The sequence below is a fragment of the Vigna radiata genome, unplaced genomic scaffold (assembly GCF_000741045.1).
Source record: "Vigna radiata var. radiata cultivar VC1973A unplaced genomic scaffold, Vradiata_ver6 scaffold_238, whole genome shotgun sequence".
In the NCBI taxonomy this organism is placed as follows: Eukaryota; Viridiplantae; Streptophyta; class Magnoliopsida; order Fabales; family Fabaceae; genus Vigna; species Vigna radiata.
The window spans coordinates 394,908-419,987 of NW_014543126.1; the positions used below are offsets into that span (position 1 = coordinate 394,908).

The following is a 25,080-nucleotide window of genomic DNA, read 5'->3' on the forward strand; positions in this document are numbered from 1 at the left end:
GGGATTTTTTATTTTTATAATTGATATAATTTATAAATATAGTTGATATAATTTATACTCTTATCAATTTATGTAGATTGCTATTGTGCACTGTGTATGATAGCAAAAACAATTATAGGATTGTTACAATTATTTTATTAAAATTATAAAATGTAAATTATTACTAAATACTAGAATTACAAACCTATAAAAAATACTTTTTAAAAATTATTTAGTTTATTGGATACAAGAAATTTTTTTAAAGAAAAAGTAAAGATTCAATATGTTGTTTTGAAGAATGTTAGAAGTTATAGAGTTTATATATATAGAATATCTTCGACTGTAGGACAAAATACAATTGTGTAGCTTTAAAGATATAGTTAAATATGTTTTTAGTCTTTAAACTTTGAAAGAAATTAAAATTCGTTTCTGTTTGAATTTTTAATACATTTTGATTTCAAACTTTAAAATTGAATGAATATAGTCTTAATTTTTTATATATTAAACAAGTTTTCCAATTAACATTGAAACAAGATCATATCAAATTATGTAAACAATTCAAATGTTAGAGTGAAATACATTAAACATGTTAAAAAATTGTAAGATAATTGAATTAAAAAAGTTATATTTATTTATTTTTAAAATTTAAAAGGTAAAATGCATAATTTTTTTTAAAAAAATGAATTCAAGTCAAAATTGAGAAAGTAAAAACATATATAATTCTTTACACTAATTATTACAAAATTTATAAATTCACCGTTGATTGAGTAATAAAATAATAAAACTTGATGTTGTCTATTTTATAATATATAAATAGAAATTTTATTATGTGTCTTTGACATTTTTATTAATAATTGTTTGACTAATGTCTTGAAGAGACTTAGAAAACATAAAATCTAAAACGTGATTGTGTCTGATTCTGAGATGCCTCGTGCGTAGCATCTATATTTTATAATAGAAGAAAAACATTATGACTTCGCGTCATCAATCCATTATAAAAGTCTGCATGTTAAACGAGATTAGGAATTAAAAATCTGAATTGATAATTAAGATTAAATTCGAATTAACATTAATCTGCATCTTGATACTCAGGAGTTCAATTTTCTGTTAATAGTTTAGTTTCATTCCATCTAAGCATATATTCTTTTGACTACGAAACTTTTACATGAGTTTTTCTTTTATAATAAATAATAAATCTTAAAATGTTAATGGATTATTACGATATATTCAAGTTACAAAAAAATAAACTAAAATTTAACAATTTAATCAAATGCTAACAAAATTTTATATAATTTCTAGCTCAAGAATAATTAATTTTTTATTATTCTTATCAATATACTAAAATCTTATAATATTAGACAAATATTGAAACAACATGATGTGTGTGTTATAATTTAAAGAAGATAAAAGTATTAAAAAGTGTAACTTTAAGATTATGAATTGAATCAAGAACTACCGAATTAGAAAAGTTGATAAGAAATTACTAAATCAAAATCTTTTGCTTTTAAACAACATATTGATAATCGATAAGGTAGACAAGTGAAAAATATGAACACATGCATATAAACACATTTTGTATAAAAAAATAATAGAAAATGAAAGACACAACAAATATTAAAAAGAGTAAACATTTATCTTTTCTCTCCTAATGCATACTCATGATTGTATGATAAGAAAATTTAACTCATAACCATAAGACGTTATTCATATATTATATTTATATAAGTGTATGACAATTTTAAATAAACAAGTTTAATTATGATCACATTAATTATATATGTTACCTTATCTAAAACTTTTGATTAAAGGATACGTTTAAGTATTAGAAAAAAGGTAACTGATGACTAGTTCATATCTCTAAAAAATCTTATGTATCACATCACATCTTTCTCTTTTAAAAGGCTTGACAAAATTAACTTATTACTCAAATTGTCTACAAATTAATCTTCTTCTGCTCCTATGGCCATGATTCCCCAAGTAACTCTTGGTGTTCATGATGATGTTATCATTAAAATGATTGGTGACAAACCCATGAAGTTGTTTGTTGAGAACAAGGTAGATTTTAAGGAGCTAGACTGTGTAGGTTTCATTGTTTCATTTGCACATTGTGCCATTTTGAACTTTTTTAAAGGAGAGAACACTGACATCTAATTATAACTAATTCGTATGTTAACGAATCACACTTGTCTGGTCAGGAGGTGGAACATTAAATCCAAGTTTCTTCATAGTGTCTTGCCCGCAAATCTGAAGACTATTTCTAAATTCATCAATTCTAAACATTTAGTGAACTACTACTTTATTGGTGCAAAACATCCTATATTGCAACAAGTTCTCATAAAAGTCAAGGAATGTACTTATTGGAATGTGGTATAAGCTCCTACTACCATAGGGAGCTTATGATTAAGCTCCAAAAACTCCATCAAAATAATGAGAGTAGAAGAATATAGGCAAAATATGGAGTTTTACATGATGATGGCTAAGATTAGGAGCATAAAAACACCACAATTTCAAGGTTTCTTAGTGGTTTAAGTCTTGAAATAAGAAATTGAGTGGTGTTATCTCCCTACCAAGATCTAAATGAATATATACAAATTTGCATAAAGGTAGAGTAATAAATTTTAAGAAAAGGTTTGGAAACTATCTACTCTAGCTCTTATGAGAAGAAAGACTATAAGAGGAAAGGGAAACAAGTTAAATAATGACATGAACCCCCTAGGTATCTAGGCAAAGAGAAAGAAAAACCAAGGGAAGGGTCATCATCACACACTCATGCTAGTGATATCAAGTGTCCCAATTGTTGATAGAGGTCATATTACATCATAATGTCCCATAAAAAATCCATGATCTTAAGGGGAATTAACATTTATAGTAGCCAATATGAAAAGATCTTAAGGGGAATTGACATCTATAGTGAGAGTGAGGAATCTTTTAAGGATAAAGGTGAGGATACCTACCCTTGTGATGTGGACCTTTTTATGATTAGAAGGATTCTCAATGATTAACCTAGTGCACAACAATTGTCACAAAGAGAAAAGATCTTTTATACAAGATGTAAGTTTAATAAAACACATGTTTTCTCATTGAAGACAATGGGTTATGCTGCAACTATTATAGTACTAGGTTGGTTAACAAGTTGACATTAACTATTATACCCCATCCGAAACCTTATAAATTTCTTTGACTTCATGAAAATGGGGATATGACAGTTAACCAACAAGTGAAGGTCAAGTTCTCTATTGGAAAATATGAAAATATTGTGCTTTGTGATGTAGTCCCAATGGAAGCTTGACATATTTTATTAGGGAGATCTTGGAAATTTGATAAGAAATCCATGCATAATGGCTTCACCAACGAAATGACTTTCACTTATATGAAATTTTTTTTTTAACTTCATCCTTTAAGACCGATCCAAGTGGTAGAGGATCAAGTGCAAATAAAAAGTAAAAGAAAAGAAGAGAAAATAAAGAAAAATAAGGCAAAGAAAAGTCCACATACGTGTAAACCAATGAAATAACATATTCCCAAGTATTTAGGAAGAAAACACAAGGCTTCTGAGTGTCAATGAAGATAAACAATGGGCAAAGACTTATGTGTCAATGAAGATAAAGTCAGTCTTACTTCTTTCTTTAAAGAAGAAAAACAAAACCAAATAAAACCTTGTGCTAGAAAAGAAAATATCTTCAAGATTATATGGATTCAACATAAGGCAAATAAGGAACTAAATGAAATTGATCATAAAATCAAATACCTTTATCATTCATTTGATAAAAGGTGCATGAGCATTGGGAGTTCCATTCTTTGGATATTTATACACATAACACTTACCTTGATGTGTAATGTTTGTTGGATGATGGTCTTTGATCCTCAAGGAGAAACACATAACATGCTCAATAAAAAAAGTTATTGTCATGGAGAAACATGCAGATTTAAAGAGATCATTTTCAAAAGGGAGGGGATGATGGAAAACGCCCCAACCATGGCTGGTGCATATAAAAAGATTGTGCCTATTGTCTCTGAGTGAGACATGCTTTTGCGCCTTTTATTTGTGCCTATTTAGGCCTTTTACTTTTTAATACACCTTCACTAAATCATCAGACGTTGCATTGCGAAAATATTTTGAAAACACTATTCATTCTCCATCTAATGTTTTCCTATGTACTTCAGTATGATCTAATGATAAAGCATCTAAGCGTTAACCTTTCTCAAACATAGATGCAAGTTCATGTAAATGCTTTTATAAGATAAGCGTCTAAATAATACATCATCTAAGTCAACTTGATATAAATGATGCATTAATTAAATGATGTTGACATATGCAAATATGTTAATGTGTTGTACGATCATCAATGGATAAAACATTTAATGTTGTATGGAAAAGTGTTTTTGTGCTTGTATATTTTGCTTTCTTTATCTGTGTAGGAAATGACAACACCTAGCTTAAGTTAGAAGTTCTACACAAAGGTCAAAAAGACATTGAGAGGTAAGAAAACATTCTTAAAATGCTTCATCAAAGCTTCTTGCTTAGGAAGATCATACAAGCTATTTACACGAAAAAACTTTACTATTCTAACACGTAGACCTGAGTTTGAGCAAGCTACCGAAAAAGTCTATGAAGCCTATCTTGATATTAACTCAGTATCTAACGATCATCTCACATGATAGTCTATATAAAGAAGATAAACTAAAAAGAAGAAGTTGTTGAAAAGTAGAAGAGAGAATAGGTGAGAAATGAAAGTGAAAAAGGAGATTGAAAAATGAAGAGAGAGTAATTTCAAGAATGATCATTAAATATCAACTCTACTCTACCTCAGTGCATATATTGTCTGATGCTTTTCAACCTAAGAAAAATGACGAAGATAAGAAAGAATCAACGAAAGCATGCTCTATGAAAAGGGAATGAGAAGAACGATGAGCAAGAGTGAAGAGAAAATAGAAAAGAGATATCATCACATATTTATCTTGCTACTTTATCTTTATGCCTACAACATCTGAAGGTTTCAGAAGAGAAGAAAAGAAAAGTAAGCCCTTGCTGAATTTCCACTCTGAAGTTTGTTTACATTCTCATAGCGTCTAAACAAAAATGTTTAAGAAGAGAAAGGAAAACTAGAGAGTGAACAAAAATAAAGTGTTTTGCTCTGAGCTAACATTGTCTGATGCTTTCATTTGAAAAGAAAGAAAGAAAGAAATTACAAGAATTCAAAAATATATTGTTTTGATTAAATATTCTCTCAATGATAGTTCTTATCCTTCTCATAATCAAAGACTTGTATACCAATAGTGGTCATAATACTCAGCATGCAAAAATGGGTAAACTTGGACTAGTCAGATGGGCCAAAGCTAGGAAATATGCATGGAGGGGTGTTTCCTTGGAGGATGGATGCTGAAATGTGGTGGGAGTAAGGTCCAAGGATATGCAGATAAAGCTAGACAAGGTGATATGCTCATGGTTTTGGTGTATATTGTGAAGGTGTGGTGATGTGTGATGGCTCCAAGAGAGTTGAGGCCAACTCAGGGAGAAAGGTGACTAGAAGGGCCTTTAGGGTTGCTCTAGTCTTGATCTAGGAAGTTTATGGCGTAAAATTGGTTGCATAACATTACATTAATCCAAGATGATTTATAAGGATGGAGACACCTCTATATATAGGCCAAAAATATGTCCTTCTAACCCTAAAAGTATCTTTTATAAACCTAAAAGCAAACCTAGCCATCATACATGTGTTGGCCAAGAATTGCAACTAATAAGAGGGAGCCATGAATCATTAATCCTCTCCAATGGTGGCCTAAGTGAAGCAAAGGTTTGTTTCTCGTTATAAAGATAGTTCTTCTTTAGGAGCTAGGTCATACTTTTAATGATAGGACCCTTGGCTATGAGTTTGCCATTATCCCCTCCCTCTTGAAGAGGATTTCACCTCAATCAAGAGGCTCTTCTTCTTAATTAGGCTCTAAGTCACCTACAAAAGGGGTTATATCACAAATATTGAAAGTAGCACTCACATCATATTAATTTGGCAATTCTAACCTATATGCATTGTTATTAATCCTTTGCAACTGTTGAGGCAAATCGGCAAGTGTATTGAATCGCACAAGTAATATAAAATGGTAAGACCAAGTATCGTATCCCAGAGGACTCTCGGCGCTGAACAGTTGTGTGAAAACAAGATTAATTAAGACTTCAAAAATAAAAATAGATCATGGTTTGTATTGCAAATAAAATAAAATAAAGCAAAGTAAAAGTGATCAATGACAAAAGAGCATAGAGATGAATGAAGGTTGATTTATATGAGATGATTATGTTGTTGGGGTTTGACTTCACCAAGTTCCCTCTCATGTATATAAGAATTCTTCTTTATTCATTAATGCCAACGTCTCTCACTAAAACACTTAAACATGATCCCTCGGTCAATAAGCCTGTCCCTAATCACCAGTTTATACAATTCCTAGCATTCTTGGTAAAAAGATGTGAAGATCAAGAGGTTAAGACGACTAAGACTCATACCCTCATCCCTGAGCAATATAACCCTTAGGAGTAATTCAACAAGGACCTGAATTGAAAGGAACCTCCCGACACTCATGCAACTCATAGATAATGCTATTGTATAAGCAAGAATAAGAATACCTGAATTACTCTAACAAATAATGAAATAAAGCATATAGAATTAAGAATCAATTCAAATACATGAGAGTTTACAAGGTTACATCATTCCCCAACAACAAATGGAAATTAGTTCCCCATAGACATGGGGAACCTATGAACAATGGAAGAAAAGAAAGAATGAAAAGACTAAGAATTGGCTAAGAGCGTATTGCTATGCTCGCTTCTGCCAGGGATGAAAAACCTAGAGCCCCAGGGTCCTTTAAATAGTGCTAGAAGTGTCCCAAAGTGTGGCCCGGTCCAAAAGAATCAAATCAGAGTAGAAATTGGGCCCGATCCACGTCAAATCTCGCTAAAGTGTCGTAGGGAGCTCGCTCGGGTGTGGATTAAGGGTTCTGTAAGGCTTGGGCGCCAGTTTTGGACGCTTGGGCTACGAACGTCTGTCGCTCGGGCGACGAGCGATGATTTCCTCTCGCAAATTTTGCGCTTCTGTCACCTGGTGCTCGCTTGGGCTTCGGGTTTTCTCCCTTCTTGGTACCTTTTTGACCCCTTTTGAGCTCCAACTTCATGGCTTTTCACTTCTTCTTCCATTATTGCTTCAATTTCTATTAAAACAAGGGGAATTTGTTAGAAAATAGTTAAAATCAACCTCAACTCTCTTATTCACACAATTTACTAAAAACACACGAGTTCAAGCAAGTTTCTAAGTCAAATGCTTTTAGTATCAAAATCATATACCAAATAATGGTATTTTAATCCGTTATCAGCAACACTCTAAAGGATTCAACACCACAAGAGTTAAGTTTGGATCTCCTTTGTTTGGGAAATCTATCCTTGCTTAAGAGGAGCCAAACCCAATCCCCTTCGTCCAACACCAATCTTTTGCCTTTGTTGTCGTATTTGGTATACCTCTCGGTTTGTTGTTGAATTTTTTATTTAACTGAAGGTGTGAGAGAACACTAGAAGGGGGGGAGGGTTGAATAATATTTTCTCGACTTTTTTGGAATTGGATAACAATGCATGATGTACGTATCACTTGTGAGTTAGCAAAACTTGTTAGTAAACGCTATCCTGACAAGATCGTTTACATGACTAACTCAATGTATCCAAGGGTTGTATGTAAGTGATGAATCTTTTTTTTGGTACTATTCACTTAGTTTTCCGCACTGAACTTAATTAGTCAATTGTGCTTAATTGTCTATTATTTTATCAATTTTGCTAATTGGGCTTAATTTGATCAACTTCTATGGAAGAACACTTTGCACGGTTATCTAAACAATTGGAGGATATGAGTCTAGCACAGAAGACTCATTTTCATGACATTCATGAGTGGCAGCAATCTCTTGACGAATACTTGGTTGATCAATTCCTTGAACTTGATGTTCGCCTATCTAACATTGAGAGTCATCTCAATATCTCACCTACTGAAAGATCCCCTAGTCCTGAATTCTAGTTTTTAGGCCACTAAGTTTGATTGTTATATTGTTTTCTTTGTGGTATTTAGACTTGATCTTTATGCATTTCATGTACTCTCCTTTTGTTCTTAATATAATGAGCTTTTATGACAATTTTATGCATTTTTTGAGGGGGAGCTCATATTAAGGGGGAGATTTTTACATTATTCTTTTTGCTTATGATCTTTTTGCTTATGATCAAAAAGGGGGAGAAGAAATATTAAGGGAGAATTAAGGGGAGAAATACTTTTCAATTGTACAGGTACTGCTAACTCTGTGGCTGTTTTTTAGTTTGTATGTGTTGCAGGAAAACCTGAGTTGCTTTTAAAAAGAATTTTTGATCATCATAAAAAAGGGGGGGATTGTTACCAATAAGGGAGTATTGGTAAAACCTGAAGATGAGTTTTGATGATGCTGCAACTTGTAGATTTTGAATATAATAGGAAAATATTTAAAAAGCAACTTGTAGATTTTGAATGTAGTAGGAAAATATTGTAATATTATAATTCTTACTGATATAATCGATTATGGTCAAGCTATAATCGATTATCACATATTTTTGTACTAGAATAATCGATTATCATGAAGCAATAATCGATTATCACAAGTCATACTTGAATAATCGATTATCACAAGTCATACTTAAATAATCGATTATCACTTCATATAATCGATTATCACTTTTTGAAAACTCTGTAACGGACTTGAATAATCGATTATCACTTACAATAATCGATTATTCATGGCAGTTGGGAGCTGACCTTTGGCATTCAGTGTACTTGGCTATATATTTGGATTTTGGAAAATTCAGAACTTAACGTTTTTGAACTAAGAAAGCTTGTTAGAACACTGTGTGTCAGAGGAACGTTCTTAGAGAGCTTTTTGTTCATTGTTCCCTTGCTTGGTCTTGTGAAAGGAGAGGCTCGCGTATCGTGTGTCGATAGTCGGAGCAGACTCTCTTCAAGTTAGCAAGGTACTCTGTCTGGTCTTGTGAAAGGAGAAGCTCGCGAATCGTTGGTCGATTGCCAGAGCGGTTCTCTTCAAGTTGGTAGAGTGGTTCTTTTCGTTCTAAATCTTGTTCATCTAATTGTAATCTGTAAAACTATTTTTAGTGGAACTATTAATCACTCTTTGTAGTGATTAACGACTGGACGTAGATTCTGTTGAATCGAACCAGTATAAAAATACTCGTGTGATTTTTCTATTCCCTACACTTATTTTACTTAACGTATATCAACTGTTTGGTTAATTTTCTGAAAGAAAATTACTTTTGTTTAAAAAGGCCAAATTCGTTTTAACTGTGACCAAATACGCTTTACGCTCTCTGTGTTTTAATTCCGCTGTGTTACACTCTTCGAAAATTACCCCCTCCGATACCGTCAGATTTGACTTTTGGACCTATTTTTGGTCAATTATAGGAGAAGTCTATATGAAGGGCATTTTCGTCCGAAGGGGCTTTTAAATACCCAAATCAGATTTTAGGTTGTTCTCTCTTCCCCCACTTTTCGTTTTTTAGCCCTTGGGACATCCCTCCTCACACCCCCCCCCCCCCCCCCTCTCCTTTGTGGGTTTAGGCTTTGCTTCTTTTCCCTTCTTCATGTATTGAATGATTTTAGTTTAATTCTAATTTTTTTTGTTCTTTTGCTTCAATTTAGTTTTTGTTTGCATTGCTTTTTGGATTTACGTTTTCCATGTAATTTCATTTTGCCCATTTGCATTTCAATTTTCATCACAAATTTGTGTTTTCCATTGCGTTTTTCAATTGCATTTTTGTTTGTGTCTATTTTCGTTCCAAAATTGCGTTTTCATTTCTGCTGTTATTGGGTTTGATGAATTCACTTTGGTTTTGCTACTTTAATCTCGCTTTAATGGTAGTTTAAGTGTGCTTGGTTGGTCATTCGTGAAATTGCATCGTTTCCATGAGATTTCTGAACCATAATTGTGTTTTTGCTGCTCTAACTTGGCTGATATTAAATTTGTTTGTGCACTTGCAATTGGGTACACACTTAGTTGCCTAATTGGTGTTTAATCTTCGCTTAGTTGATGACACTGTATGGTGCAAAATTGATTTAATGTAAGCATTGTGTTTGCTTAATTCGCTTTTATGAAAACATGGTTAGTCTTGGCTTAGTTTGTTAGCTTATGGTGGATTGGCGGTTAGAGGAGTGAGTAATTATTGTTAATCTGTTATTGGAATAGTGTAATTGAGCTAGTGATCAATTGTTTTTAATTAGTGTTTGAATCTGTGCTTTGGTTAGTTAATTTCAAGTCAAAAATTGTCCACAAAACCACCCCCACCACGTGTTCGACCTATTGCATGAATCACAATTTGGTCCTTGAGAAACAACCTAGGAGTCACTTCCTAGTTTCTTAAGGTCCATATTTTGATAGACAAATCATAGAGCCAGTTGTGGTAGTCCCGGTTTGGAGTTACAATTTTTTTTTTAAATAGGAAGAGTCAAAACTTCAAACTTCGATAACTTTTGCTCCCGAAGTCAGAATTGGACGATTTTTTTTTATTTCGCGTAGAAAAAAAATTATGGATCAATCTTGGATCGCCATGCTGTCTGGCGATTCTCAGATTTTCAAAAAGAGGCTTTTTCTGTTTATTTTTTATTTTTTAAGTTTAATTTCCCTATTGGTCCAAACTTTCTTAAATTTGTAAAAATAGTTATCGTTTAAATTTTGCTTTTTCAATTTTGGTGTTATTATTTAATGATTTTAGGGTGTTGCTCACAAAATTTCAACTCATTCTGATAAGATTTGCATATACTTACAGTTTCACCCCCTATGTTTGCTTGTGTTGACTTTTGCTGATGGGGGTTGACTCAGTGCATGACCTTGGCAACTACCACCCTTTGATCCCGATATTGATAGCCCTTTTTCATAGATTAGTTAGGAATTCTAGGAATTGTTAGTCTTTACATTTAAACAACATTAGTTTCATTCCTTCTACATGTCTACCTATTTCAATTTTGTGCATATTGTTTCTTCTGCCTATGCTGCTGATTATGATTCTCATTTATATGCTGCTCATTTCTATGTTGAGAACAATATGGCTCATCCCCCAACTCGTGAGAGTGCTCTTTGGGAGCTGGTTACACCAAATGAGGATGATGTTCATTGCATTCTCAACATTGGACTGATACATTTACTGCCTAAGTTTCATGATTTTGCAGGTGAATGCCCACATAAACATTTGAAGGAGTTCCATATCATTTGTTATACAATGAAACCTCCACATGTCTTGGATGATCACATTTTCTTAAGGGCATTTTCGCACTCATTACAAGGAGTAGCAAGGGACTGCATGTATTGTCTTCCTTCAGGGTCCATAACCGGTCGGGAAGATCTGAAGCAATTGTTTTTGGATGAATTCTTCCCTACTCAACACCATTTTGATTTTGTGAGAGTGGTGCAGCGAAATGGTTAACGCGTGTACAACAAACCAAGAGGGGGTGAATTAGTTTCTTATCGCAAATCGTTCTTTTAATAAATTTTATCTTAACTATAAATTCCTTAATACCAAATTAAACATATAAAAGAGTAAGGAAGAGAGAAAATTGCACAGGTAATTTTTATACTGGTTCGGATCATAGAGATCCTACGTCCAGTTCTTAATCTTTAAGGTTTGTATCTACACATGCTTTATCTCACCATTTCTTAGGTAGAGAACATTCTGTGAATGTCTTTCCTGTTACCTACTTTTAATCTGATAATCGGTTTATCACTTTTTGTTGTTTTTGAACGTTGAGCATTTAATGTCATTTAATGCTTGCTCATAACAACAAAGGGCTTTTGATTTTCTACCGTTAGGTAACATTTTGCAATTAAGTTCTTTTATCTAAAGATGCCAAGCATAAATATATACTTCATCATAGGATGAGGTACTTGTTAAGCTCATGGCATCGTTTAGTCAAGTAAACGCTTCTTTTGCTTTTGTTTTTAGTTAGACAGATAATGTTTAGCTTGCTTAAGTTTTCTTTCGTATATTAAGGATTATGTCTTTTAATATGTTTGGTCAGAGACATTGTCTTGACCTATTTTGTTTTCGAGAGACGTTGAATACCTATTCTAAGTATTATGAGCGTTAAGTGTTTAACTTAAGCTCTCTTAAACACCTTAGGTACAACAATGTTTAGTGATGCATGTAGGTGTTTTAACCTAGATGCTTTTCTATTTCATAAGACCTAAGTGTTTTCCTATGGTTTTTTATGTTTGGGGATTCTAGTTCTAGGTTGTGTATGTTTAGGGTTCAGGCTCTAGGTCTTGTGTTTTCACCCTAAGTTATTTTCTGATTATCATCCTAAGTTGTTTGTTTTTGGTTGGTGTCTTAACTTTTTTCTTTTTAGGTTCCTTAGTCTAGGTTTTTGTTGGTTAATCCTAAACTCTGTTTCCTGAGCAGTTGTAGTTTTGTTTCCCTTTCTTGCTCATGGCTTCATGTTCTTTTATCCTAATCTAGGGTTCTCATATTTCTTCTAGCTTAGAGTTGGCTTTCTAGAGTGTTCTACCTTAGTGTTTGATGATTGTTTTCTATCTTAAGATTTGTCTTTTAACTTGGGGTTTTTCTTTTATAGTGTCTAACTAAAGTTTGGTTTCCTAATTTCGGTTTGGGGTTTTCTAACTTAGCTTTTTCTATCTTAAGGTTTTTCTATCCTAGTGTCTAACTGAAGGTTGGTTTCCTAAATTAGGTTTTGGGGTTTTTAACTTAGTATTTTCTATCTTAAGGTTTTTCATTTCCTTAGCCTAGATGTTTTAACATATTTGGTTTGCTAAGTATTTTTCTAGTTTTGGGGTTAGCCTTCCATGCACAAAGACTTTTTCATTTCGTGTTATTTAATTAAACTTCAAAATCAAGACCAAGGTTTCTATTAGACGGGCTTGTATTGTCTTAACAATTTATTAGACAAGCCTGTCTTATCCTATGACAAGAACCACCTAGGGCTCTCTCGCTTCGTCTCTTACCCTTGAGAATGTATTTCACTCCTTCCTTTTCACAGAAGGGAACACAATGTTGCACTAGTTATGAAAATTCATTGTCTTACGTATTAGATTGATTCAATGGTCTATCTAAATAATCTTTTCCTTATTCAACTCTTAAAATACATATAATTGGAATCAAAACATGGTTAGATAGTACCATTTCTCAATTTAACAAATGCAATACAACAATTCAATCAAAATGACTTATTAGAAACTAAAACACTAATTTCACATATTCATTTCCAACTTCACAACTAAAATATCAAACTCAACTTACAACATGATTTTCTCATTCAATCCATCATTATCACATCAATCAAATGTCACATAGCAATTTAAAGTAAAAACATTATGTCCCAACCAATCATTCTAAAACAAAAGTGCAAGAATTAAAATTAGCTTCCAATTAAACAATCATTTCCTTTAAAGATAATACAGAAAAACCTAACTTAATAATAAAAATCTTAATTAAATATATAATCATATTACCAAGATCATAGAACAATACATATTCATCAAGAATATCTTAAAAAAAACTTATTTTGTTCGACTCTATGATTGGATAAACATCTAAAACTCTTCACGAAAAATAATTTTATAATATTTAATTTTCAAAAGGATAAACTTGAAGTTAGAGATTTTTAAAAAAGATGAAAGAAAAACTAAAAGAGAGATAATATTTTTTATAAAATAAACTTTGTTAATAAATGTTAATAAAAAATCTATTTATAATTTAAATCTTTTATTAATAAAATATAAGTGTTAAGTTAAATATAACATCTATACATAAGAATAAAAACTTAGAAAACAATAAAAATAAATAATAACATTAGTGGATGTATAGAAAAAACATCCCTAGTGTTATTAACAATTAGAAATGATAATTTTGATACGTGATTATTGAATGATCGTATATATATTAGTGGCGTTTAATGTATCACTACACTTTAAAAGTTGCCCCTTTATGCAACACAAGAATCATCATTACGTTAATGGGATTCTGATTTCAACGTTATATTATGCAACAACGTGGCACCGCCTATCACGTCAAATCACCGTGTTGAGAAAGCAACGTGTCCATACACGTGTTGGCTTGTGAATGGACAAAGAAAAGACGGTACCTTGAGGAGCATATTTCAAGCATAAATTGTTTTGGTTATTTTTCATGAAACGCTTTTTATTTATTATTTACAAAAGTATATAAAGAATGATTCTGATTACATAGAGAATTCAAATTAATTCTTAATATTTTAATTTATTAATAAAACAATTCTCAATTAACTTTTAAATAATCTTGAAATTTTCATTATAACAATAAAATAGTTTTACAAAATTTAATAAAGAATTAATTTCAAAATCGCTTATTTTTTCATATTTTACCGACATCAAAATTCCAATATCACTGCAGCGTCACCACCGCCCCCATTCCCAACTAATTTAAGGACATGCAATTGGGGAATGTCTCAAACCATAGCGCCGAATTTTCCTCAAAATGTCGAAAGAGGGTGAGAAAAGGAAACACGTCGCCAACGACGCCGTTTCAGACAGCCAGGTTAAGAAGCAGGCGCGCGACGTGACGGACGAAGAGGTCGAGGAATTCTCCGCCATACTCCGCCGCATGAAGACAGCGGTGAAGTACTTCAGGCGCGGCGAAGCGTCCCAGAGCCGGTGGGCGGAATCGCTGGAGGAGCAGATTGTGCAGGAAGTGAAAGAAAAAAGACACACTGGGAATTTGGGTTTGGATCTAAATGAAACTCCCACACAAGAGTGATTGTTTATTTTTCCTCTTACCTAAACCTTTCACTGATTATTTACAAGAGAAAAAAAAAAGTAAATTTGACTTATTTTTATAAATAAGTTAAATTTAATTTATACAAAAATTAAATAATATTTTAAAAACATTAAACTAATTTTAATATATAAAAAGGCGATTTTTTTTTTTAAATTCGTTTGAAGAAGTTTGTTTTGATATAATGTTGCTGATTAGTATGTGTATCTTTTCTTTTACTTTTTACGGCTTTCTGTTCTGGGCAAATATTAATTTTTATTGGAAGAAATTTATTACCGAATGAAGTTTGGTTATTTTATTAATTATGTTTTAATTATGTAACCAATTGTTAATCTTGATTGTGATTATCGTTGGCCGAAACACAAGTTCTTTGTTTTATAAATTGAATTCAAGATTTGTAAGTAAAACATTTCTAACTAATACATTAATCTATCGAATTTTTTATCTATTAATATGGTATAATAATGTGCTAATCTTTGTTACTTGTTTTTGTAAACAGTTAATATCAATTGAAAACAGTTACAAAATTTACTTTTATGATATAATATTTTATCGTATTTTAATATTAAAACTGTCAAAAAAATATATCATATTTTATTATCATTCAATACCTATTAAAAGTTTTAAAACGTCAAAACCTGTTTATTATATATATTTTTTAATTTTTAAAATTCAAAAATATTTATTAATTATTTTTCATTAATTTTAGAATCAATATTTAGTTTTCTATTTTATTTAAAATTACTTTACAAGATGAAAATAATAATATTATTAATTTTTCATTATTCAAAAAATTAATAATATAATTATATCATATAATAAACAAGGGTAATGATATGTTAATTCAAATTTGTTTACAATATTTTGACATAATATACATGTCATATTTTTAGTTGGATTTAGAGTATATCAAAATAATAATTAGTAAATAATAAACCGGTAAGAAAATGATTGTCCTTTATCAAAATATTGTTTAAAAGTTTGTGTTAAAATATATTTTTTTAATAAAAAATTATAAATTTTGTTAAGCAACTTAAGCATGGTAAATAAGTATATAAAAAATTTGTTAATATTAAACTTAGAACATAAGTCATTGAAGAACTGTAATTCAGTTGGCAAAAGGCAGTTATTATTAAACTAAAAATATTAACAAGCAAACAACTTACGTATCTTTTGAATAAGGCAGCTATACTAAGGCAATGTATCTTTTGAATGCTGAAGTAAAGAGAACCTAACAAGGAAACAACCTACGTATGCCAGGGTGCAGGGATCCCATTAAATTGTTGTACTTATTATAGGTAGAAGAAAGTGTTTCTAGCAATAAGAAAATAAATGTTTCTTTCAGACATGTTCAAAATTTGTATATGGATTTATAAGCTTTTCAAAACAGAAAATAAACATAAACAAATTGTCGTCTTCTGTCAAGAAACCATGACAGAGTCCAACAGGCAAGAAACAGGACAATTGACATCTATATCGAGATTTTTAATGTACCTTGTTCATCAATGCAAGTAGTTTTTCTCGGGTGGGTGGTACTCCATATTGGATAAATCCCTGAAACAAGACAATACATTAAGCATAGTCCTGATCTATGTCCTATAATTCCCATCCATCAGATTGATCATGAATCAAATTCCTAAATACTTAATCTGATGTCAATACAACGATATAGAGAAATTTAAAAAAGAAAGAAAAAAAAAACAAGAAATTTCTACTATACATGCATGATACAAGCATTGTACACGTTGATCCAGAATGCTAATTTCTGTTTGTAAGGATTTTCAAGTAAACAGTTTGAAGATATCTCATCAAGATCCTGTAAACCGCAAGAAACTAACTGTTACTTTGAATTTTGTTCACTTTACTATGTATCTCATCATTGTCAAGTAGAACTTACAATGTTTTCAACATTTTGATTCTTCTCATAAATGAGATATCATCCATGCCATACCTTAACTTCCTTAGTAATGGTATGGACTTGAGATAAACTTGGGATCCATAGAGCTGGAAGTGAATATAACCAGGTTCTTGTAAGCACGAATGTTCCTTGGAATGGACTCTTTTGTGTTAAAGATACCATAAGGGTCTTGCTGCCTAGATTCCTTTTGCAACAAGAGGCTTGGTTTTGGGTTTGTCAGGGTATCCACCCTGAAGCTTCTTGAACTTAAAAAAGAGTGCACAAACCTTGAAATTGGCCCTGATTTCTCCAATTCCATTGCTCTTGAAGTTCTGAGTAGTCTTACATATATGAATTTCAAACATTTCAGGATGCTCTCAGATTGCTTGTTGGGTTGCCACTTGAGATCATTCTCTTCTGACAGAAGTGGATCCGGCAGTGATCTAGTTGGGAGATCCAAGTACATCTCCCGATTGCGTTTGCGCAGCTGAAAATAGTAAAGTAATTGCCAATTAGCAAGTGCACACGGTTAACAACAATATCTATGTCAAATAATACTGGTTCTTTTCAAAATTTGATATTGCTTTATAGTTCATAGAGTAAATGATATATAATGTTCAACGATCAATATATGGTCTGAGATTAGTATATATCTACAGTTTTGGTTAATCTTCATGAGATATTGATAGGTTCCTGAATTGGGAACCCAATCAAAGACTCTCTCACTCACCGAGAAGACACAAGAAAGAGAGAAAACTGAATATTATTTCCAGTAAGAATATCTGTATAGAAAGAATTCAGAGGCTTAACCCTCTCCACAGGTCATAACCTGTCAACAAACAATGTACTCAAAAAGTGTCTTCTAACTATCCACTCAATCTATTTATACAATTCATTTACCTTCTATCCTAATCCCATTTTCCAATTATACCCTTATATCCCAAACACCCTATATCCTAACAGATATAATCAAACTTTTATAATATGTTCTTTTGAAAATGAACTTTATAGTAATGGTATGGACACAGTAACAAAATGCCGTGGCAAAAACATGTTCTAATGAAGGAAAATAAAGCTATAACATGAATGGGAAAATTGTCATGCAAACATTGGGTGATGGGTGACGTGGGTCACACATAGGTGACGGAGGTTTTACTGTCCCATTTTTTGTTGGAATTCTTTCATGAAATTTCACCTCTTCTTGGAACTTATTTTCTTTCAGTTCTACAGAAGTTATCAGAAAACTAAGATTTGTCATTTAGACTAAAATCACTGAGATTGTAATCGAAGGCCATCCTTTCTTGAAACACTTCTGCGAATAGGACTAGGATTGGATAAGTGATTGTTAGAAATACTCAAGTTCCCTTGATTCCACTCTTTGGTCACTTCTTGTTCATGTTTCAAAACAAATTTCAAATTTAAATCTAACAAAATCAGAAGCCTTAGCTAAAAATTTCACACTCAAAACACAAGCATAAGCTCAATTTAAAACCAAATGCAATTCTAAAAAGTAAATGCAACAATTAGCAAAATCTAAAAACTCGCCATAATTGACGAACAAACATTTAACTGTTTCATATTTCTTTCTGCAACAGCAATCACAACGCAACAGCAATCACAGCTGCAATTTCTTTACTCTAAACACAGCCATACCTTCAACTTAAAATCAAATACAATTTAAACAGCAAATGCAAGCATCATAGCGATCACATGATTCGAAGAGGGACTTCTGCTCCCTCTTGATTATGCGGTGCGCCTTCATCACCTCCACATGATTCGATTGTGGTCACGACTGGATTCATATCCCATGCCGTCCGAAACCCACACGACTCGTGGTGCTCATCGCTGTCGTCCGATTCGTAGTCGGACGAGTGTTACGCAAAGAAGTGTACCCAAAAACTCAACTGGCCAATGAAAAATGAGTATTTAAATACAACAAATCCGTAAACCCTGAATCCAAAAAAATCACACACTAACGAAATTGCACATATTTACAACCCAAACCAACCTTAGTCGCAGTTCGCTCCTCTTGCGGTCACTCTCCAAACCGTCGGCTTCAAACGCTGCTTCAACGAATCACCAACCGCAACTCCAACGATACCACTCAAGTTCTCTGTTTCAGATTTGAAATTTCACTCACCTTTACCTTCACATTCACTCACCTCTCAATTTTCCCACTCTCACTTTTTTGTCGTTTCATTGTTTTTACTGGTGCTCTGAAAACGGCCAATCCAGTCGCACTCAGATCAGTATTTATCAGTTAGTCAATCCGATTTATTTATCAATAACTTAAAAAAGATTTGAATTTTATCCTATTCATATTATTCACTTAACTATAATTCTTTTTAAAATAAATTACATATTTTTTATAATTCAAATTTAAACCCAATTTTTAAATGAACTTGGTTAAAATTTAATCTGCATATAACTTTTTTTAAATTTAACCCAATATATGTCAACAGTATTGATTCGTAAATTGTCACCTTCACGTGGATTATGACTCATTTTAACGGTTTTTATTTTTTTATTTTTTCTGTTTTCCGTATTTTGCTCTTCCCCCTCAACATGATATTATACACAGTGGCGAGAGTAATTTTCAGTCTTAAACAAAAGTTATCCAAAAATAATATAATAAAATGTCGGAAGTCTCACATCAACTAGAGATGAGGTCATTTAAGTGTATCTAAGTGAGTGCAAACCTCACCCTACAAGTCGATTTTGTAGGGTTGAGTTAGGCCTAGAACCCACTCCTAAGTGGGATGCAGACCTCACCTTACAAGCCGATTTAAATGAATTATTACATGAGTTCATATTTATAACTTCACATGACAAGCATAATCAAAAATTTGAATTTATGATAAAAAAAAAAGTAATAAATCTCAATTGCATGTTACTTGAATATGAATTGAGATGTTGGATAGTGTAAAAGAGTGAAGAAGGGTGTGGTTGCATGTTAGATATGCCTCCAAGGTCTTTCTGCAAGGCTAACGCATTCATTATGCCTATAGCAATCGAGAAGATGATCAATGGTCAAGCCTGCAGCTTGCATAAAAGAGTGCACAATGACAGGACCCACGAACCGAAATCCACGCTTCACTAAGTCCTTGCTAAGGATCTCTGCTTTCGGACTCCTCAATGGCACATTTCTTGGGTATCTGTATCTGTTTATTATTGGTTTATGATTTACGTAACCCCATATGTAACTGCTGAATGATCCACATTCTTTAACAATCTGTCATCAACGCAACTAACTTAACTACCATCTTTTATTTATAACATCAAAAATATCAAAACACACCAATCTACCACACAATCCAAAACGAACCACTTGTGTTACTTGCCTTTGTGATGCATTTGGCATTGTCTACTATGCACATGACTCTGCTATCGGCTAAAGAAAGTGCTTTGTTTGATGCAATTTCCATTATTTCCTTTTCCTCCATTTTGGCAACCGTATTAGCATCAAATCCAGCGAAAACTTCTCTGTGTCAATTTTCAAACATTGTACGACATTATAGTGTTAATTTGATATTTACCAAAAAAATTTGCATAGAATTAGAAATTTGTCAGAGACAAAGATACCTAAGAGTTTCTTTTCTTTTAAGAATTTCTGTCCAATTGTAGTCCATGAGCAATCCAGACATTGCAAGCAGCTCAAACAATTTGCTGTTTCATGGTTTGCCCAATCATCAGGTAAAGTAAACCACACGTCTTATTTATACTAATAATTAATTATTAGCATTAAGATAATTAGAGAGAATGATTGTGAATTAATAATTTAGGTAACGTATATACAAATACATAAAGTATCATTAAAAAAAAAAGCAAGTACTTATTGCTTTCTAGATTTTTTTAAGTGAAAAAAAAAATCTTAAAACAAATAAAAATTATCAGGAATTAAAATGAAGAGAGTACTTTTCATTGCTTAGATCTTACTTGTCATCATAAGCTGGAACTCCCCAGCATTCATCATGAAATTCTATGTAGGCATTATCTGCATGTAAAAACCCTATATATCAGGTTTTTGACCATTATGAAAAAAGTTACATAAAATTAGTCAAATATCATAAATTTACAATAATTTATATATTACTATATTCAGTCATCAAAGTTAAATTTCTTTAATATTTACGTAAACTTTGCTAGTATGATTGCAAAAACTGTAATATATATATATATATATATATATATATTTGAAAGGAAAGTATAGAGGGGGAAATTTTTGGTACAAATTGCAATTTTCTTTATTGACTGATAAAGAAAGTGACAGAAAAATGTCAATTTTCATAAAATCTCACCAATTTTGGAGTGTCAAAGTAATATTATTTACTAATTTATGTCAAATACTTAAATAAAAAAGAAATGTTTTACTATAACATGTATTTTATAATTACATATTAAAATATAAAAAATATATTTTATGATTTTAAAGCTTGTTAATGTATAAACAACTTTGTATATAATTATTCAATTTAATTTATTATTTTTAAAAATAACAATTTTTCTTTATTTTGATCTCATTTTCTCATTGAACAAAGGAGTATATTTTGTTTTTAATTTTTTTTCATTTTCATTCTTGACACCCGAACATACCTTAAATGAAACTGTAGAGAAGTAGCACAATTAATAAGACATCTGGTATAATTTTGTCAATGTTTTATTTTAATTAATTCTAACAAGTACCAATGGGAAATTTTTTTTGCTACATTTATTATATAGGCTAATTAAGTTGGTGTTTTACACTTCAACCACTCAACTGAAATAAAATCTTGCGACTTTGTTGACCTCTAACAGCAATTAATTTAAGCAGCTAAAATTATCCAAAATTATAGGCATGATTTTACTTGATGAGGCACTGATATTGAACTGAAAACAACCTATATTCTACCCAAGTTGTTCAACCTTTGTTATAAAATAGAGCTTTAGGTAGAAGGACTAGTTTTCCAGATTAAATATTTTGGTTTTATTTATCCCATGAATAAAGCATATTCCCAACAAAATGGTTAGACATTTTAGTCAAAAAGTGAAATGATGTATGTATATAATGACATTTCTTTGTTAGGTTTTGTCTTGATAAACTTCTTGTAATCACTTAAAAAATAAAGAGATAATAAAAAGAATATTTATCAAATAAGCTATAAACTCAACCTAATTTTTTCAAAATTCCCATTCATTCAATTTCTGCAAAATTTGAAAATAAATAAATTGATTTTAGTAGGTCTAATTTGAATCCAAAATTTTGTGTGTTTAATATGGGTACAAAATAAAAATATCTTTCAGAGCTTTTATATATTTAAAATAAATTTTACAATAAAAGAAAACTCTTAAAAGTTTTACAAAAGCATTTATAGTATTTCTGAGTAAAGTAATTTAAGAGAACAATTAATTTATTTGAGGAATTTAATTTTTTTTAATAAAATATATTATTTTAAAAATTAAAAATTTAAAAATATTTAAAAGGTATTTTGAACAATTGAAATAATAAAATTTGAAATTAATTTAAAATAGAAAAAAAGTAAAATTCCACAACTAGTTATTTTCTTTTTATAAAAACGTATATATACGTATTAAAAAATTAAATTATTAAATATCATTTAAATATTAAAATTTAACTATATTTTATTTTAAAATGTAATTTTAAAATTATATATTTTAAAAAAATAAAATAAAATTGTATCTTTAAAGAAGAATTTAATTATTATATCTAAAGAAAGTTAAAATATAAAATATTTTACTTATTTTATCCAAATAAAATATTTAAAAAAAATAATTACAAATAATTTAAATGTCATTCATTTCAATTTCTTATAAATATAAAAAGATCTTATCCAAAGCTAAGGTCATAAGTTATGAGTGAAGTAAGAAAACTAAAAAATAAAGGTAAATTGGAAATGAAAGTGATGATACCACTGTTCTTTGTGATCCAGTTACATCTTTTGAAGTGCCCAGTTTCAGTGGTGGATGGTGAAGTTGGTGGTTGGTGTTGATGAAGAGGCTTAGAAGCTATTGTAGGTTCTCTTGTATGACGAGGTGAAATCAAACGCAGTGCGAGGGAAATCTTCTCATCGAGTGGTGTCAAAGAATCAGCCTGAGAAGAGTCATTGGAGTTTTGAGACAGAGACAAGGATATGGAAGACAAAGACAAAGATGAAGTGCTTTTCTGAAGCCCAATGGGGTACACTTTCTTCAGGTTTCTGCTGAAAAAGTTGTGTGTCTCTTTCACACTCCTGCACTTCTCCACACTATGTCTTCTTACATTCGTTTTAGACATTGTGGGCAACACAAAATTTAACGTTGTTGGAAGTGTGTGTTAGGGTGGGTTGGGAATGGGAATTAATCATAAAAGTAGGGGTTTATAAAGAGATCTACAGTGTCAAAGTTGGTCGTTGTTGAAGGGTGATTTTCATGCAGAAGAAAGAAAGGATTTTAGGTCTTGGTTTTCAAGCAATGTTTGTTTACGATGGGTAACACATTTTTGTTGATAAAGATGGTTTTGTCTTTGGCCCACGCAAACCTGTGTGTCTAGGGTTATACCAAATGATGAGATTATCGTCCATGAAAGAAGAGGGGAGGGAAGAAAAAGAGAAAGAAAATTAAAAGAGAAAATGGTTTGGTAGGTGTGGAATAGGATGAATAAAAAAAATGGTCCAAGGAAAATCTATACGAACTACAATTGATTATGTTCGTATTAATTTGATTGAATTTATATTTATTAATAGTTGATTTTTTTTTTTTATATATTGTGTTTTGTTATTCTTTTTGTATGCTATAGAGGATAGGTTTAACATTCTTAACTGTTCGATCTATTTCTTCTGACAGTCAAGCATATTAAATGATGAGTAAGCGTCTAAGTTATTAATGATTGATCCATAATTGGATCATATCGTTTTATTATACTTTAGGATCTATGGAATAACTTATAAATAGAATGTTAAGGCGCAAGAATAAAGTATCTTTGAAATAATTCTGAGTACTCACCATCTATTGAATATTATTATTATTATCACGTAAAGTCATTGACTTGAGCAGTGGAACAGGTGTGTCTCTCGATCCTACCTAATGATATACATAAACAATTTCAATTATAAACTATTCAAAATAAAATAATTAACGAAAATTTATTTATAAACACGAAAAAGTTCTATCAATATTTAATATACACAAAGAAAATTGATAAAAAAAAAACAAAGATATAATAGGTGCAGACAAAATTAGAGTGTATGTATATCGTTAGTCTTGCCTTTCTACTGAAAACTATAATACCAAAATTTGTTAACATTCTGGCAAGTGTACCAGATCGTATCAAGTAATAATAAAATGGTAAGTCTGAGTATAGTTTTCCAAAGGACTCTTAGACCTAAACGTTCGTGTGAACTCTTGATTTCTTAAGACTTGTTAGGACGAAGATTAAGGTTTTAAATTCAAGACAGAAAATAAACATGTATGCAAAGTTTGATCAATTGACAGTTAAACGATATGGATGAATGGTGTTGTTTGGGTTTCCAGTTTCATTCTAATCTACTCTCAAATATCTACTATTCTTACTAAATTCGACTTCTTTATCAACGTTAATGCCACTTTCTAAATTCCCCTATTTCCAATATCTTGGTTCATAGAGTCTACTCCTAATTACTAGTTTATAGTCTCCCCAGCAATTATTCATGCATTACATAATTCGCACAAAAGCTTATGACAATTGATTCTCCTATATCCCTATATGTAGGTAATATTGCTATCAAGAGAATTATCTCATGTCTAGACCTAACTATAGGTGTCCATATAGATAGAATAAAAGATTATGCTATTGAATAATGTCTTAAACAAAGCATGCAAATATAATGGAAGAAAAACTTTAACAATTGATAAACAAAAACATATGAATAAAGTAAGAATTTCAATATAAGAGAGTTTCAAATAGGATTACATCTTTCCCCAACAACAAAGGGGTTTAGTTCACCATAATCATGGTGAATCTAGATGAAAAGAATGGAAAATATGAAAGAGAATAACCCTAGTTCCAAGGTGTGAAGAATGTTTTCTGCATCCTTTCTGCCAAAAGATAGCTTCTCTGATTCGTGCAAATGTATTTATAACTCAGAAAGATATCATAAATTTAGCCTAGGTCCACTAGTACACCGCTTGGTGGTGGCTTCACCGCCCAGCGGTGGGCGCGTCACTTGATCTCACCCCAGCGTTGCCGCTTGAGCGTCGTCCAGAGAATCTACTGAAGAGTCCACCGCTGGGTGGCAAGTGTGATACTCAATTCCATCCCTTAGCGGTGCCGCTTGAGCATCTGGCAAAGAATTGCCTAGAGAGTACACCGTCCAATGGTGGTTGCAACTCTTCTTTTCTTCACTTTTCCACCTTCTTTTGCATCCAATTCCTC

General features: G+C 31.5%; 1 protein-coding gene and 1 long non-coding RNA gene across 4 annotated transcripts; both read right to left on the reverse strand.

Annotated features, from left to right (window-relative positions):
* Positions 1 to 16,067: 16,067 nt before the first annotated feature.
* LOC106753221 lies at positions 16,068 to 18,958 on the reverse strand. Of its 3 annotated transcripts, none has more exons than XR_002666744.1 (4): positions 18,703 to 18,958; positions 18,348 to 18,598; positions 16,518 to 17,181; positions 16,068 to 16,351 (listed from the first exon to the last, which is right to left on the reverse strand). It is a non-coding gene; the product is annotated as an uncharacterized LOC106753221 (long non-coding RNA). The 3 variants fall into 3 exon arrangements; XR_002666745.1 differs by having other exon boundaries at positions 16,749 to 17,181; positions 18,703 to 18,957; XR_001375205.2 differs by having other exon boundaries at positions 16,068 to 17,181; positions 18,703 to 18,949.
* A 447-nt stretch (positions 18,959 to 19,405) lies between these two features.
* LOC106753222 (DNA-3-methyladenine glycosylase) lies at positions 19,406 to 23,016 on the reverse strand. Its single transcript, XM_014635014.2, has 5 exons — positions 22,602 to 23,016; positions 20,631 to 20,688; positions 20,277 to 20,360; positions 20,036 to 20,177; positions 19,406 to 19,926 (listed from the first exon to the last, which is right to left on the reverse strand). The coding sequence occupies exons 1-5, from the start codon at positions 22,963 to 22,965 to the stop codon at positions 19,648 to 19,650; spliced, it is 927 nt and encodes a 308-aa protein (XP_014490500.1). The 5' UTR covers positions 22,966 to 23,016; the 3' UTR covers positions 19,406 to 19,647.
* Positions 23,017 to 25,080: the final 2,064 nt, after the last annotated feature.

What these genes read in the sequence shown, in the direction of transcription:
- LOC106753222 (XM_014635014.2), bottom strand. Translation starts at nt 22,965, where the DNA reads ATGTCTAAAACGAATGTAAGAAGACATAGTGTGGAGAAGTGCAGGAGT. An exon ending in GTTCCAGCTTATGATGACAA is followed by an intron (nt 20,361 to 20,630) that starts GTAAGATCTAAG and finishes ACCATGAAACAG; the next exon opens with CAAATTGTTTGAGCTGCTTG. An exon ending in AAAAGAAAAGAAACTCTTAG is followed by an intron (nt 20,178 to 20,276) that starts GTATCTTTGTCT and finishes AAATTGACACAG; the next exon opens with AGAAGTTTTCGCTGGATTTG.